The sequence below is a fragment of the Xenopus tropicalis genome, chromosome 1, assembly GCF_000004195.4.
Source record: "Xenopus tropicalis strain Nigerian chromosome 1, UCB_Xtro_10.0, whole genome shotgun sequence".
Taxonomy (NCBI): Eukaryota; Metazoa; Chordata; class Amphibia; order Anura; family Pipidae; genus Xenopus; species Xenopus tropicalis.
Window position 1 is genome coordinate 160872575 of NC_030677.2, and position 15586 is coordinate 160888160.

Sequence of the window (15586 nt, forward strand, 5' to 3'; positions counted from 1 at the left end):
AGTAAGCGCTGATCATTTCCTCATTGCCTGCCTTGCTATATTGAACTTCACATGCTTCCATTACATTCTACTACAAATTTCTTGGGGAAGTGTTGGTCCACCGATTAAATTTTGCCAAGGCCTCAGGTGGTATCTAAAAAGTGTCTCAGTATGCAGAGCTCTTCTGATGAATAGTACCTCGGTGATGTAAGTCCTTTTTAATTCCGTCCCTTCAGCTTTGACAGGATTGTGAATCCTGCTGACTCCATGGTTAAAGATTCTGTAATACAATTGTTGGTCTGCTTCCTAGTGGTATTGTATTTAAGATACAGTTGAAAGCAAATGTTTGGGCTCCCTTGCTAAATTGCATATTTAGTTGCAATTGTTAATTCACTGTTACATTTTATGTCACTGACATAGGAACAAAGAAAATAGTTATTGTAGCATGTGCAAAAAAATTTCAGTTCTTGTAGGTATTTTTGTGCCCTCTCTCGCTTACAAAATCAACTAAACATGTTATTTAGCAAAGGTTGCCCAAACTTTTTAATTCAACTGTATTTACTTTCTCTGTTATCTAACAGGCCACCTGATAATTGACACGGGTGTCAATTTCATTTTTAAAGTCACTGGACTTAAGTTTACCTTCATCAAACACACAGGAAATGAGAGGAGTAATTCTGGTCTTAAAATCCTTAGGACATTTTATTCAGGGGAAACCATTGAAGCTAAGAATGGACAATTTCGCTACCTGAAAAGAAGGTACCAACAGCTCTTAAATGATGGAAGAGTTGTCACCAATCATGGAATGTGCTAGGACAATCTATAGGATTTAACTGCAGTCTTCCTGCCAGGAAGAACAATGAGTTTTCCATCAAATAGGCAGAAAATGGGGGCACATAAATGTCAACAGGCTCCAGAAGGGCTTAACTATTAATACACTCTGCTGTACCATAAACACTAACATACAGAATCATATACTTTATGGGAGAGGGACATGTGTTTCTAGTGTCCTGTCTAAAGGATTAAAATCTTATAGCTCCTGCGATCCACATAGAAAATTACATTTTGGGCATGCCCAAGTCACCTGATACCCCACAATGAAAGCAAATTGCAAAAGGGCCACAAACATTTGTAAATCATTTAATACATCATGAAATTTAAGCAAACATTTTTGATTACAAAAAACTCCCATACAATTAAAACGTACAATTTCCAGTGGAATGTAATCTTTGGGTTAAATAACATTAATGGCAAATTTTAGAAAGAGAATTATTAAAGGTCCACTAAAATATTATTTGGCTCAGTACAGAGGAATACTGGTGCTGGCATTGATTTTTTATTTTTTTTTTTCTTGAGTTAAAGGTACCTGCAAACACAGTGAGATCTTCCTGCTATGAATTTTTTTAGGGAAAAGATTTGTAACCAGTCTTGTGCAAATCCGAAACTTGTAAGTTGAGTCAATAATGTCTTCATAGGAGTCAGGAAATTCCCCATTAGGAAAATATAAATAATAAATGAAAATACACAGTGGCCCTTCAAAGGTTTACAACATTATCTCCTTGAATAATATTGCTAAGCAACATACAAGTATAGGATCTATTATCTGGAATGTTTGGAATCTAGAGTATTCCAGCTATGGAATCTTCCATAATTTAGATCACCATACCTTAAGTCTGCTTAAAATAATTTAAACATAGAAAAACCAGAGAAAAAGGAAATAATTAGATTAGATTTGCTTAAAATTGGCTCTATGGGAGATAGCTTTTCTGTAATTTGGAGCTTTTTGGATAATGGGTTTCTGGATAAAGAATCCCATACCTGTATAAATTTAATGTATATTATGATGCATTGGTTTTCATGAGAGTTCTAAAAAGAATGGGCACTTGGTGCAATGCAGTACCTGTACAAAACTAGTAAACAAGTAATGAAATGTATTCCTAAAAATCCATTGAATTTTATACTATATAAGACTTTCCTCAGTGAGCAATAAAAATTTGTCTCAAACTTGTTTATATCATTAACATTCTAAAAATTCAGTTGGTATAAATGTTTTGTAAGACAAAAGAACAAAACTCACAAACAAATGTAACAAACTAGTCACACGCTTGTCATTTCAGCAGGCTTTTTTCCTCCCCTCCCCCATGTCAGTCCATGTGACAGTTTATTCCACTCTTATTCTAAGAAAATAGCATCAACTGTTCAGAAACAAATTATTTCTTCACTCATGGGACTACCTTGTATTTGGACATTTATATTACATATGAGTGCCACCCAGGTCCTGAACTAGGGGTAGGCAGAAGAGACACCTGCCTAGGGTGCAACGATTGGGGGAGCGACCTGTAGGAACCTCTCCTGCCCACCCCTTCCCCAAGCTACTTCTCTTGCCCCCACCGGTTGGCAATGACACCCTCCCCCGCAACGGCGCATGCGCGCACATACGTCGGGGGGTGTAGGGGCGAGGTGGCTGACTGGGTTGCCTAGGGCGCCCGGTAGGCTTGGGACACCCCTGGTGCCACCTTACCTAAAATGAAAATCCAAGTGGGGGGGAGTGACACTGGGGGCAGGGATGGTAACATCATGGGGCTGTATGATGTTGCTTAGGGGGCAAATATGTGATGTCAGGGAGCAGGGGCTATGATATGGTGGCTGGCAATTGCCTGACTCGCACATCATTCAGCACAGAGTCCTGTCCGGATCTCCAAAGTCAGAAATCCAGAAAGTTTTAAACTAGACAGTGTGTGCTAAAATTGGGCTGCCTGGTTCAAAAGAGGACAGATGGTAACCCTATGTATACAGTGTACTGCCAGTTGAAAATACTATATTATATCACAGAGCATTTACTGTGAATCAATAAAATGAATATGGGAAGCTACTAGGGGTATAATCGGAGGCACAAATCTTAACTACTAAACAGATACTCCAGAATCCCAATACATAAGTATTTCAAGCCACCTTCTTTGTTAAACGTTGGTTCTCCTGTAATTAGATCATAGATTAACTAGATAAACTAGATTTATTTTGTTTAAACAGATACCCGTGTGTTAGTCCACTAAATGTTTTGCAACATATGTCTGGGACATATGGAGACACAGAATGCTGGGAAATAAATGTGGAAACTTTTTTCTTCTTAGTATGTGGAATTAAAGGTACATCATTTTTACAAATGTATAGTTTTTAAATGGAAAAACGCACTTTTTTCCAATTGGTTTTTAAATGTTTAAACATTTTTCTAAAAAAAAAATGTAGGTTTTAAAAATGACTTTTTTTTTTTTTTTCATTTTCCCTCTTGTATTTCCCAGTAGCAGCTCATTATGCCAGATTATGGACTCTCTAAACTGTTTCAGTTTGATACATTAGATAATATGCTGCCACTTGCCTGACAAATTATTATGAGAGACAGGAAAATTAAAACATTCACTTTTAAAACTTAAAAACCTTTATAAAAAATGGTAAGAAACAGAGAAAGCGCTTTTGAAATTTGAAAATATGTGGCACACTATTTGAAAATGATAGCAGTTAGATATCAAACAGACTTCCACAGTGTGCCCTGCCCTGAAGACAATGTGACAAACATTTCCTCCCCTCCCCCATGTCAGTCCATGTGACAGTTTATTCCACTCTTATTCTAAGATAATAGCATCAACTGTTCAGAAACAAATTATTTCTTCAATCTGCAGATGGGACTACCTTGTATTTGGACATTTATATTACATATGAGTGCCACCCAGGTCCTGAACTAGGGGTAGGCAGAAGAGGCACCTGCCTAGGGCGGTTCCTTATGGTTTTAACCAATTTCAACACTCACCAAAGCTAAAATACCAACTTCATAGCAGTAGAATGAAACCTTAAAATGCAAAGATGTAACAAAACTGAACAGAAGGCTTTAGGCTGTGCTTTGAAATAAAAACTGTACAATGTTCTACCCAATATGGGATGTTCTTCACATGATATTTCATGTATAAGTCTTAAGGTGCACATAAACATGCTGTAGAAGGTGTTCTCAGTTGATATGAGAGATGTGCTTGAAGGAGAATGGGTTAAATTTGTACCCTGCACCAGTGTAAAACTTGTTCTGAAATTCAACCCTGTTAAAAGAAAAAAATAACATGTATTAATAAATATACGATTAACAAAATAATGCATCAGCCAGAAATATGCTATATGAATTTAAAAGATCTCTCCTTTGTAATTTATTACCTAGTGGCATGTTTGAGAGAGATACATTTTTCCCACTAAGCTAACAGTGTTACAGGCAACAGCTCCCTTTGTTGTATTTTATAGCAGTTTGTTTCCCAGAGGAAAGAATGTTAGAATATTAAAACAGATCATTTTTACATACATATGTTGTACTCTATTAGAGGGCACACAGACATTCTGTTGCACAATCCCTACAGGACCCTGAAATAGTGGTGGAGTGGGACTACCATACAGCAAACCCTGCAGTCCAGTTCTCCAAGTCTCCAATTAAGAGGTGTGCAAGATGGTAGTTATTTAAGTTAACTTTTTAGTTTAGTTAAAGGTAAACTATGCCCCCAGTTGTATACTTGACCAACAGATAAGATATATTTTTATAGAGACCAACATTGTTTAGGGGTTATGATTTCCCTTTAAAGGAGAAAGAAAGGTAAAAACTAAGTAAGCTTTATCAGAATGGTCTATGTAAATACAGCCATAAGCACTCACAGAAACGCTGCACTGACTTCTCTTTCAAAAGATTTCTTGTGTCTGCAATTCATGTGCCAGAGACATGCAGCTTTCAGCTTTCTGCTCTCTCCTGCTCCCCCCTCCCTCAAGAATGCTAAGAACTCACTCTCCCCCCTTAGGAATATGGATCTGAGCCAATTAGCAGGAAGCCGACTCTTAGGGGGAGATTTACTAATCCACGAATCCCGAAAGGGAAAAAATCGTATTGGAAATGAAAATTTCCATGGCCGTCGCCATTTTTTCATATTTGTCGCGACTTCTTCATCGCCAACACGACTTTATCGTATTTTGCGCGACTATTTAGTCGCTGTCTCGATTTTTTCGTATTGAGCAGTTGTAAACGGCGGAAATACCAATCCGATTTTTTCGCAACGGCAACGAAAAAGTTGTGGAAAATATACGAAAAAGTCACAGAACATACGAAAAAGTCGCTACAGGTAAATCATCTGTAAACCCCCCCCCCCCATTTTTCCCAAAATCCAGATTAGCTATAGCATGTTACCTTTTTCCTGATTACATCTCCAACAACCATTAAAAAGCTTTGGATAGAGTTTTGCAATTTTTGTAGAGGCTCTATACCATAATGTAATCTTTTTCTAAACTATCACTACAAATTTAGATCAAATACTCCAGAGACTTTTATTTTCAATTACTTTTTATTATATATATTTTTTTATATTTTTTATTTATACTTCTGGTTTCCAGAAGTTTCCAGAATGTTTACTTTTGGCAACATTTACCTACTTTGTAACTTGGACAATGCAGATTGAGTAATAAAATTCAACTTACCAATGTAATCGGAGTGCATGCAAAAAGGCAGATAAGCCCTCCATGACCAGAAGTATAGCAATTGTTAGGAAAGCAAATACTGCAAAGAGTGGTATCAACACAAAGACCCCAACGCTGGGTTCTACATTGAGACCCTTCCTCATGATCATTCCCCAGAGTACTTCTGACAACTCTAGAAAGTAATTATGAATGTAAATTAAGGATCTGTAGCATTCTGATCATGTGGAGACAAAAGAATAAGAATAAACCTGCAATTACATTAGAATCAAATTCATAGCAAAAATAATAGCTGCATTTACCGTATTTTTCGGACCATAAGACGCACTTTTTTTCCCCCAGAAGTGGGGGGAAAAAGTCCCTGCGTCTTATGGTCCAAATATAGCCTACAGATATACTTTAAAAAAAGGTTTTTTACTTGCCCGTGTGGTCTCTGTGCAGGGCCCTCCTCTATATACCGGCGCTTAGCTCTGGCGCTGTGCGCATGCACAACGCATGCGTTGTGCATGCGCACAGCGCCAGAGCTAAGCGCCGGTATATAGAGGAGGGCCCTGCACAGAGACCACACGGGCAAGTAAAAAACCTTTTTTTAAAGTATATCTGTAGGCTATATCAAACTAAGGCAGCCAGAGGGACAGAGGCGCTGTGGTGCGGCGCGGAAAACCATCCTGAGGCCTGAGCAGGTAGGCTGCTTTTACAGGAAATGGGGGCAATTCTTGATTGCTGCTGCTGGTACAGATGGGGGCAATATGTTGGGTGCTGCTGGTACAGGTGGGGGGCAATATGTTGGGAGCTGCTGGTACAGGTTGGGTTTTAATGCACATAAAATATTTTAGGACACTATTTGTTTCAGAATCTTTTTTTCTTCATTTCCCTTCTCTAAAAACTGGTGCGTCTTATGGTCCGGTGCGTCTTATGGTCCGAAAAATACGGTATTTGTTTTCACAGATGCTTGAAAAGGTCAATAGTTGATTCTGCCAATCCTTCTTTACCTGAGGTTCATTTCATAAGGTGCTGTCAGTCCCCATCTAATGGTATTTTTGCAACTGTCTGACAGATATCTGCAACATTTTCTGCAAAATATTGGTATGGCAGGTCTTTGGGACAGGCCTACAAATGAGCAGCTGTTACACTATAGCATAAACATTTAGGGGAAGTCACCACATTACTCAAATGCATAAAGGTTGTAGATCTTACCAAGGCACATGACATGAAAGTTTATCATCAAGTTGGGCTCAACCTGCATTAATCTCTGACAGTTAAGACTCAACAAGAAGTGCATGTACAAGGTACAAAAACATGGCATTGGTTATTTACACACAGTGCAGCATTCTTTCCCTCAACACCAGTGTAGCTGAAGGGACCAGCAATTAACACAGCAGTGCTAATCAGATCTATCAGCTGGTAGAGTTAGCACAAGTTGTGAACCTTTCTTTTTATTGCATTATTTCTGGTGCAGCAGGGCACTGATATGTCATCAATTTGCAAATCAATAGATTTAAATGAGCCTTATTGACTTACTGCTCCAGGCAAATAGTTTTATTGGTTTTTAAGAAAACAAAAATGAATCCCTGTAAAAATGTTACAGGTTGCAACTTACGTGCATGAGCTAAGCTTAGTGCCCAGAGACGAAGGTATGAAGCAGTATTGGAGATGCATCCCAGGCAGTATTCAATGGTGTGGATGGCCTGACTCATGAACACATCAGCAAAATCAAACTATTTAAAAAAACAAAACAAAATACAGTGATCAATAAATAAAGGTAATTTATTACAACAATCTTAACCGCTGTCTTGGGGGGGGCAGGGAACAAGGTGGCCTGGAACGCAGGATCTGCTTAACAGAAATCCGCCCTCCCCAGTCAATTTCCAAAGGAAAAATATGAAGAATAAGCATCCTCTCCACCTGCTTGCGTGCATGCCTGCCTGCCTGCCAGGTGCAGTGAGGGTACAAACATGGGAGCACGCAAGAGCAGTGAAGTCAAAATTGTTGAAAGCTGTCTTGCCACTACTAAGTTTCCAAGCCAGTGGTCTGCTTCGGACAGATTGGAGTCAAGGAGCCTTTTATTTATGATCACCATCCAGCCAGTGTTGGCAAATCTAACTATTCTTTCTTGCGCTAATCAAACAGTCTTTTTGCTGCCTTATAATAATTTATAACCTCACTTCTTGCTCTATTCTGCCTTTACCCTTACCAGGGTGCCATCAGTACTTCATACCACCCAACCGTCCCGCTTTTTGCGGGACAGTCCCGGATTTTACAGCGCATCCCGCTGTCCCGGATAGTTCAAGGAATGTCCCGCATTTCCGGGACAGCGGGATGCGCTGACTCCTTCTTCTTCGGCTCTAACTTCTCCTGCGGCGGTGACAGGCCCTTTTATAAGGTTGCGCCCCGTGCGTACGTGTGACGTCAGTGCGCACGGGGCGCAACCTTATAAAAAGGCCTGTCACCGCCGCAGGAGAAGTTAGAGCCGAAGAAGAAGCGGCGTGTGTAGGGGGCTACTGTCAACGGGGGCTACTGTCAACGGGGGCTACTGTCAACGCGGGCTACTGTCAACGGGTGCAATTGGGGGCACTGTCAACGGGGGCAATTGGGGGCTCTGTCTATAGGGGCACTGTGTATGGGGGCTACTGTCAACGGGGGCAATTGGGGGCTCTGTGTATGGCGGCTCTGTCTATGGGGGTACTGTCAATGGGGGCAATTAAGGGCACTGTGTATGGGGGCTACTGTCAATGGGGGCAATTGGGAGCTCTGTGAATGGGGGCTCTGTCTATGGGGGTACTGTCAACAGGGGCAATTGGGGGCTCTGTCTATGGGGGCACTGTGTATGGGGGGTACTGTCAACGGGGGCAATTGGGGGCTCTGTGTATGGGGGTACTGTCAACGGGGCAATTGGGGGCTCTGTCTATAGGGGCACTGTGTATGGGGGCTACTGTCAATGGGGCAATTGGGGGCTCTGTCTATGGGGGCACTGTGTATGGGGGCTACTGTCAACGGGGGCAATTGGGGGCTCTGTCTATGGGGGCACTGTGTGTGGGGGGGTACTGCCAATTGGGCCATTGGGGGCACTGTGGGGGGGTAAAACTGGTACATAGTTATAACTCACATATAACTGACTGCCTTCTCTCTATATTTGTATTTTATATGTAGGAGTTGCTATACTGTTTTCCTTAGGTAGTACAGTATGAGGGTATAGCACATTTTGCATCTGATCCCACCATTTCAACTATATAAAAGGAGTATTTTGTGAAAAAACTGAGGTGTGGCAATTAGGGTGTGGCTACAAAAGTGGGCGTGGCCAAAAATTGCCGCGCTACACGCGCTAAATCTTTTTGTCCCTCTTTTTATTTTTCGAATATTGGGAGGTATGGTACTTTCAGTGCTCCAGTGTGCCATTCTCTTTTCCATCCGTACCCTCAGTGGTCCACTGTGCCATTGTCTCTCTTCTAGTTACACTCTATGTTCCAGTGTGCAATGTTCTCTCTCATCTGTACCCTCAGTGGTCCAGTGTACCATTCTAAATACTCTCAGTGCTCTAGTGTGTCATTCTCTTTCCTATCTGTACCCTCGGTGGTCGAGTGTGCCTTTCTGCCTTTACCCTTGCCGGTGTGCCATCAGTACTTTCAGTGCTCCAGTATGCCATTCTCTTTTACATCTTTACCCTCAGTGGTCCACTGTGCCATTCTCTCTCTTCTAATTACCCTCTATGCTCCAGTGTGCAATGTTCTCTCTCATCTGTACCCTCAGTGGTCCAGTGTGCCATTCTCTCTCTAATTACCCTCTATGCTTCAGTGTGTGATTTTCTCTCTCTTCTGTACCCTCAGTGGTCCAGTGTGCCATTCTCTTTCTCATCTGTACACTCAGTGGTCAAGTGTGCCCTTCTCTCTCCTCGAAATACCCTCAATGGTTGAGTATGCTCTTCTCTCTCCTCTGAATACCCTCAGCGGTTGAGTGTGCCACTCTCTCTCTTCTAAATACTATTAAAGCTCCAGTGTGCCATTCTCTCTCCTCTAAATACCTTCAGTGCTCCAGTGCCCCAGGCTATAAAAAAACTACACCCCAGATTTTTAAGTTGTTGTTAGAAAACATGCAGTGCCAGATTTCACATTGATTTTAATATTATATATCAATTCAATAGCATATATATATATATATATATATATATATATATATATAATCATTATTAATAATCAATATTATGTTTGTGCTACTATTCGCATACTTTTGTGTGGCTCGCCAACAGTTTTTACATTTGAATGTGGCTTCCGGGGTACAAAAGGTTGGGGAGCCCTAACCTAGAGAAATGGAGCTTTAAGTAAACTTACCTTTTCCTTATCTCTATCCCTTTGAACTTCATGGCTGCTGTTGATTTCTCCTTCTTCCAGATCATGTGATCTCACTAGAGAAATCTCTTCCTCACTTCCTCGACGTACTAAGGTGTAACCTTTCTATAGATCACAGAACAAAATGTGTATGCAGTTAGGAAGAATTCTATTTAAAATAGATAAATAGCAATACACACAGTCAACAGCAAAAACCTCCAAAATAATAAACATCTTGCAGATCCTGCTATTAGTGATATTGTAAGGAAATAACATATGGGGCCCTATGTGAAGCTAACACACTTTGCACTACAGAATGACTGCCTGGAAATTCTTAATGTAGTGCAGGGTTTTCTGAGAATTACTTGTGTTTATTTGCATACATATGAGACGGTTTTATCAATGCTTTTGATTTATCTGTAGATCCAAACCCCTGGCTCTACCGAAGCTGATCAAAAAACCCTGCCCTACACTGATAAGCCCCAAGAAGAGCAAAACCAGTGTGTAGCTGGGAATCTGATCAGCTATTATTCTGGCTTCTGCTTTAAAAACCCAGTGGGCGAGCTTTAGGCCTATTGGATAAACCCATGTAAAAGGGATTTTCTCAGATTTCTTTGGGGTTAGTTCCTTGTGTTTATTTGTATACATATAAGGCAGGCTCCTCAACCCTTATAAAATATAAATATAAAAATTAAAAAAATAATTAAAAGATGAAGTACAGGTATGGGATCTTTTATCCAGAATGCTTGGGACCTTGGGTCTTCCGGATAAGGGACCTTTCAGTAGTTTGGATCTCCATGGCTTTATGTTTACTAAAAAATAATTTAAACATTAAATAAACCCAATAGGATTGTTTTACATCCAATCAGGATTAATTATATCTTAGTTGGGATCAAGTACAAGGTACTGTTTTATTATTACAGAGAAATAATCATTTGTTTAAAATGAAGTCTATGGGAGATGGCCTTTCCTTAATTCGGAACTTTCTGGATAACGGGATTCCAGATAACGGATCCTATACCTGTACCTCTTTAATTAACAAATTCTACAAAAGAATCAGAATAAAGTATAAATGCATATGCATATGAGGCCTTACAGGCCCTTAACAGACAATTGATGGTAAATTACTATTTAGGCAGACAGAGGCAGTACATACTCTGTAATTTCGGAGTGTCTGTCCGCCATGATGTTGCCAGTAGAGATAGAGAGGTTTCCCAAACAGAAGTACAGGTACACAAAGAGTGACCAAAACTATGAGGAATATCTGGATTCCAACCTAAGGGAAGGGGAAAAAAAACTGTTAAGAAAGAGCCTCACAAAAACAAACATGTTTTGTTGAATTCTCTGATTCAAGAATGGTGGCACTTTGACCACCACTGCAAAAGTGACGAACATCAACAGCCAAAACTTGTGTGTCTGCCAGTTACCACTCCTGATAGGACTGAACATAAAAGCGCTTTACTGAATGCACAGGATGTGGTGACGGGTGGACCTTGGTGACAAAATGTCTGTCACCACTTCTTATTCAATGCAATAAGAGTAGATGAGAGGCTGACAGAAGCCTATTGTCCACCACACGGCAGCAGCGGACAAAATCCCAGTGTGCCATAAACCCCATAACTTTTAGTTTTGTGCAGGCTTTAAGAAGAAAGACAAATGGGTAACAAAATATATCACAGCTTTTAAATACTTTTTGGTAACAGTCAACTGCTAAGGCAATAAATTTAATATAATTCCATTGTAAAGCCCCAATAACAAGTCAAATCTATTGCTGAAAACACTTATATTATTATTATTATTATTATATATTATATTAATATATTTTAATTCCAGTTTTATTTAGGGTGTCTCTCTTTCCCCACTTTGGTCATGTTTTCAATTATGTCAGACAAAACCATTGTAAACACCCTATCCACTTCATAATCACTTAAAAACTGACCTGCCCAGTGAAGAGAGCGGGAATTTGGTCATTTTTAGAAAACATGAACATGTTTATAAAGTGAAGGAGGATACTGGGAGCATTCCTGGAGTCTGCTGCTGAATACGCCAGCCACTTGTACAAAATCATGAAGACGAGGTAGCCAAAGATGCAAATCATAAAAAGTAGTTCAGGAATGAAGACCAGAAAAATACAGAACCTCTTCTTGAAATGCCTAAAAGCAAAGAGAAAAAAAGCAAATAAAATGTGATGGTAACCATCATCCATATGTAGCACTGACTGTGTTGAAGCACAATGCAACAGAAACAAAATAAATGAATTGACTGCTTGACAAAGGATGAATTAAAAATCATTAGCTTCAATTATTTTTGAAAGCGGATTATTTCTTCTTGGAGTGTAAGAGTATTTGATAAAGAAACAAATAATTTTGGGAAGGGGCGGTGACACAAAATTTACCCAGGAGAGGCAAAATCATCAGGCAAAAAGTGACCTGTTACAGAGATGCTCTGTAATGTGGTGGACTGGGGGTTCATTGGCGTGCCATTGAAAACTGTGGTCTATTGGGAGGACCCTTCTCATGTCACTGAATGCTCACTGTACATGCATCATATAATGATAGGAGTGCAGTGGTGCGGGGTCATAAACCAGGTAACTCTCTGAAGATAAGTATGCTGTTTGTCTAGACTAAGACTGTATACAGGTGTTAAGGTAATGCCAGTTTGTAGGAAATTAACTTAATTAACGGAAACAAATAATAGAGATTTAATTTTCTTTAGGTGGAGAAGAAAAAAAAAATATTTATATCTAACTAGAAACAGCAAAAGCAGTAATTGCCCCTTTGGAAAAACTATATACTTTATACACAGATATATCTCAGCAAGAGTCTGCTAGAATACCAATATCACATACAATCTTTTTATCATACAGTGGCCACAACCAACCTTTGGTGGCCACATAATGAATATCCAAGGGTTGCTAGCTATGTGACAGCAAAATTCAGCACCTAAAAAAAGTTTTTCTTTGTTACAAAGCTTACGAATATTCCTAAGCATTTTTCGGCACAAAACCACACGAGATTAGTAAACTTAAGCAAGTTTTCCTTTATGACTGCCTAAGAACCAAAGATTGGGAAATCATAAATGGGACCCTCAGTGTCTCACATACACAATCAAACACACAGAAAGAGATCTAGTCTCTCTCTCAAACTGAAGCCATTTTCTAGTCAGTAAATACAAGTAAGGCTCAGAAATGATACAGTATTATAAATATTAGGCAGAAGCCAGCCAGACTGATTTGCAGTGTTATCAGGAGAAAAGAAAAGACTGAGATCTCAAACACTAACTGAGACTTTAAACACCAGTTTGGCAGCCTGGACACTTGTTCTTGCCCTGTTAAAGGGGGAAAAACACAATAACACCCCATCCTGTGGTTGTCTATAAGTTGGGCTTCTGCTAAAATGACAGCATGTGGAGATGACTGATGCTCTGCTAAAGAATTGTTGATATAGCAGTGAAAATCTAAGGTATATCTAAGTGTTACATTGTCAAAGAAGCTATACTTACATATAGTTAAAGGCACTCAAAACAACTCCAAATGTCATATGAATAACTCCAAGGATAACAGACATCTTCATTTTGAAGGAGTTTAGGAAAGAGAGGCGATTGGTTGATAAACTCCAAATCTACAAACAGAAAGAAAGTTGGGTATTCAACTGGAAAAAAGGTTCATAACATTTCTGGATTTGTAATATAGATATGGTTGGTTCATATGCAAAAGTAATAAACTAATTTGTAAACAATAATTACTGATATGATGTTCTAGTCTTTAAAACCTGTGCAAACCTAAAAATAAAACAGCAATAAAAAGGACCACCTTTTTTTTTTTTTTTTTAATTTTTAAGCGAAACTCAGGAAGTTCTGAAAGGTGAAGGCTATCTGCCTGTCACTAGATGCAGCCCTCTAAAGCAGTGCTGTCCATCTGGCGCCCCCCCCCCATTTATCAATGGGTGAACTCTAACTTTCACCCATAGATAAATAGGCTTTTAGAAAACCCAAAGAAACGAATATAAAGTAAGTGAGTTTTTCCACGGTAAATTCACATTATGATAAATCTGCCCCTATGTATCCGAGTACTCACTGGATCAATGCCAACGGGATAAACACCTGTAAGCACTCCTGTTACATTGGGATTCAGTGTTAGAAACTTATTGGATAAATCCTGTGTCCTGGCAAAAGAAAACAGCGTTACTTTACTTTACAAACAAGAAAACATTAATCTGCAGTCACTCGATCATTTAGTGTTCTGTATTTTTAAGAGATTAACTCCACTTACATAAGTAATGGAAAGAAAAGTACTGAAGGCACAACCAGCTTTGCACCTATATAACAGGTTACTCTCTAAATCTTATTATCTATATCATAAAATTATAATTTTACAAAATGTATGCATGGTATTTTTATGAGCTTGTATTGACAAATGTATTCAATTATAAAATCTTAAACTATTTTTATGATTGCATTTTACTTATCTACATACACCCCCTAGGATTAGCTACACAATTCAAGAGATTAACAATTATTTGTATGAAAAAGAAATTTATTAACGGTTTATCTTAAAGTGCAGGATTGGAGAGGATTTATCAAACTAAGGGCTGTTTATTACTACATGTTAAGGGCTCAATAGTTTTTTGGGTTTTTTTGGTGGTTAAGAGAGTCAGGGGGTTAAGGAAACTGTGTGGGAGGGGCCCTGGCAATTATTTACAGCTTTGGCACAGTTAGTGATCATAGCTCAAGTTCACAAACAAGCTTAGATATTAGAACAATAAAAATTAAGGGGTGTCTTGAAAACATAACTCTAAGCAACTTACCAATTATATTATACATTTTTGGTGGTTTTAAAGTGTGTTATTTTAACTGTGGCTGAAAGCAAAATTAGTGAATCTGTTCTCTGGCTTTTTAAACAATATAGCAGAATTCAGTTTTTCTATATGCATGTTACTAAGCTTATTTCTATGACATTGTTTCAGAAGTCAGATCCAGAGTAAGAGTGCATAACAGAAACAAAGCAGCTGACAAACCAGTTATACTTAAGAGAGGTAAACTGGTTATACTTAAGACAGGCTCAGTAACCCTTAGCAATCAAACATTTGCTTTCTTACTGCACTATCAGACCTAACTGTAGTTTGGTTACCTCTCATGAGTACCCCCCTCCTGTATAAAGCAATGCTAAAATTGTGCTACTTGTTAAAACTTTGTAGTGAATAAATTGTTAGCACAAATCGTGTTACTCACCTCCAAACGTTTGATGAAAACATGGCTGAAACATTCCAGCTTGAGCCAAAGATATTCATTGACTTGGAAAAACAGTCATTGTAAATTAGCCCAGTGTAAATGGAAAAAAGCCCCATCAGCAAGATGATGTAGCGGCCTTCAAAAAAGGTCTTCATGATCTATTTGTGAAAAGGATGTGGTAAAGGGATTGGAATTATCTAGCCTATTCCACTTCAGAATAAGATGAAAGCATACCCCATCACAGACATATGCATGTTAAACTGGTAATAAGCTTTGTAGCACAAGCAGTGCAATTTAATGATTTTTATCACTTACACTTTCACACATCTTATCAAAAAATCAATTAGGAAAAAAAGTAGATACATTTTTTGTTTAGCTATATTGTAAATTTACTGTCTTACCTCGTCTTGACTACGTGCCAGTTTAGGACTCTTTTCAAACACAACCATACAGAGTGCAAAGAGAGACATCAATATCCCATGCCCAAAGTCTCCAAACATCACAGCAAACAGGAAAGGAAAGGTAATGATAGTGTATGGAGCTGTATTGGAGTAAATACATTTGTT

General features: G+C 39.0%; 1 protein-coding gene across 3 annotated transcripts in view; it reads right to left on the reverse strand.

Annotated features, from left to right (window-relative positions):
- Positions 1-1103: 1103 nt before the first annotated feature.
- The window catches only part of atp6v0a2 (ATPase H+ transporting V0 subunit a2), a 31610-nt gene continuing 17127 nt past the window's right edge, over positions 1104-15586 (reverse strand). The window contains exons 11-20 of one of the 3 annotated variants that reach the window (XM_031899739.1): positions 15422-15561; positions 15021-15178; positions 13867-13954; positions 13293-13411; positions 11731-11944; positions 10948-11067; positions 9795-9917; positions 7070-7187; positions 5473-5644; positions 1104-4064 (exon numbers count right to left, since the gene is read on the reverse strand). In XM_031899739.1, coding sequence (XP_031755599.1) covers positions 3980-4064; positions 5473-5644; positions 7070-7187; positions 9795-9917; positions 10948-11067; positions 11731-11944; positions 13293-13411; positions 13867-13954; positions 15021-15178; positions 15422-15561 — 1337 coding nt within the window. In that variant the 3' untranslated portion in view covers positions 1104-3979. 3 annotated transcript variants of the gene reach the window in all.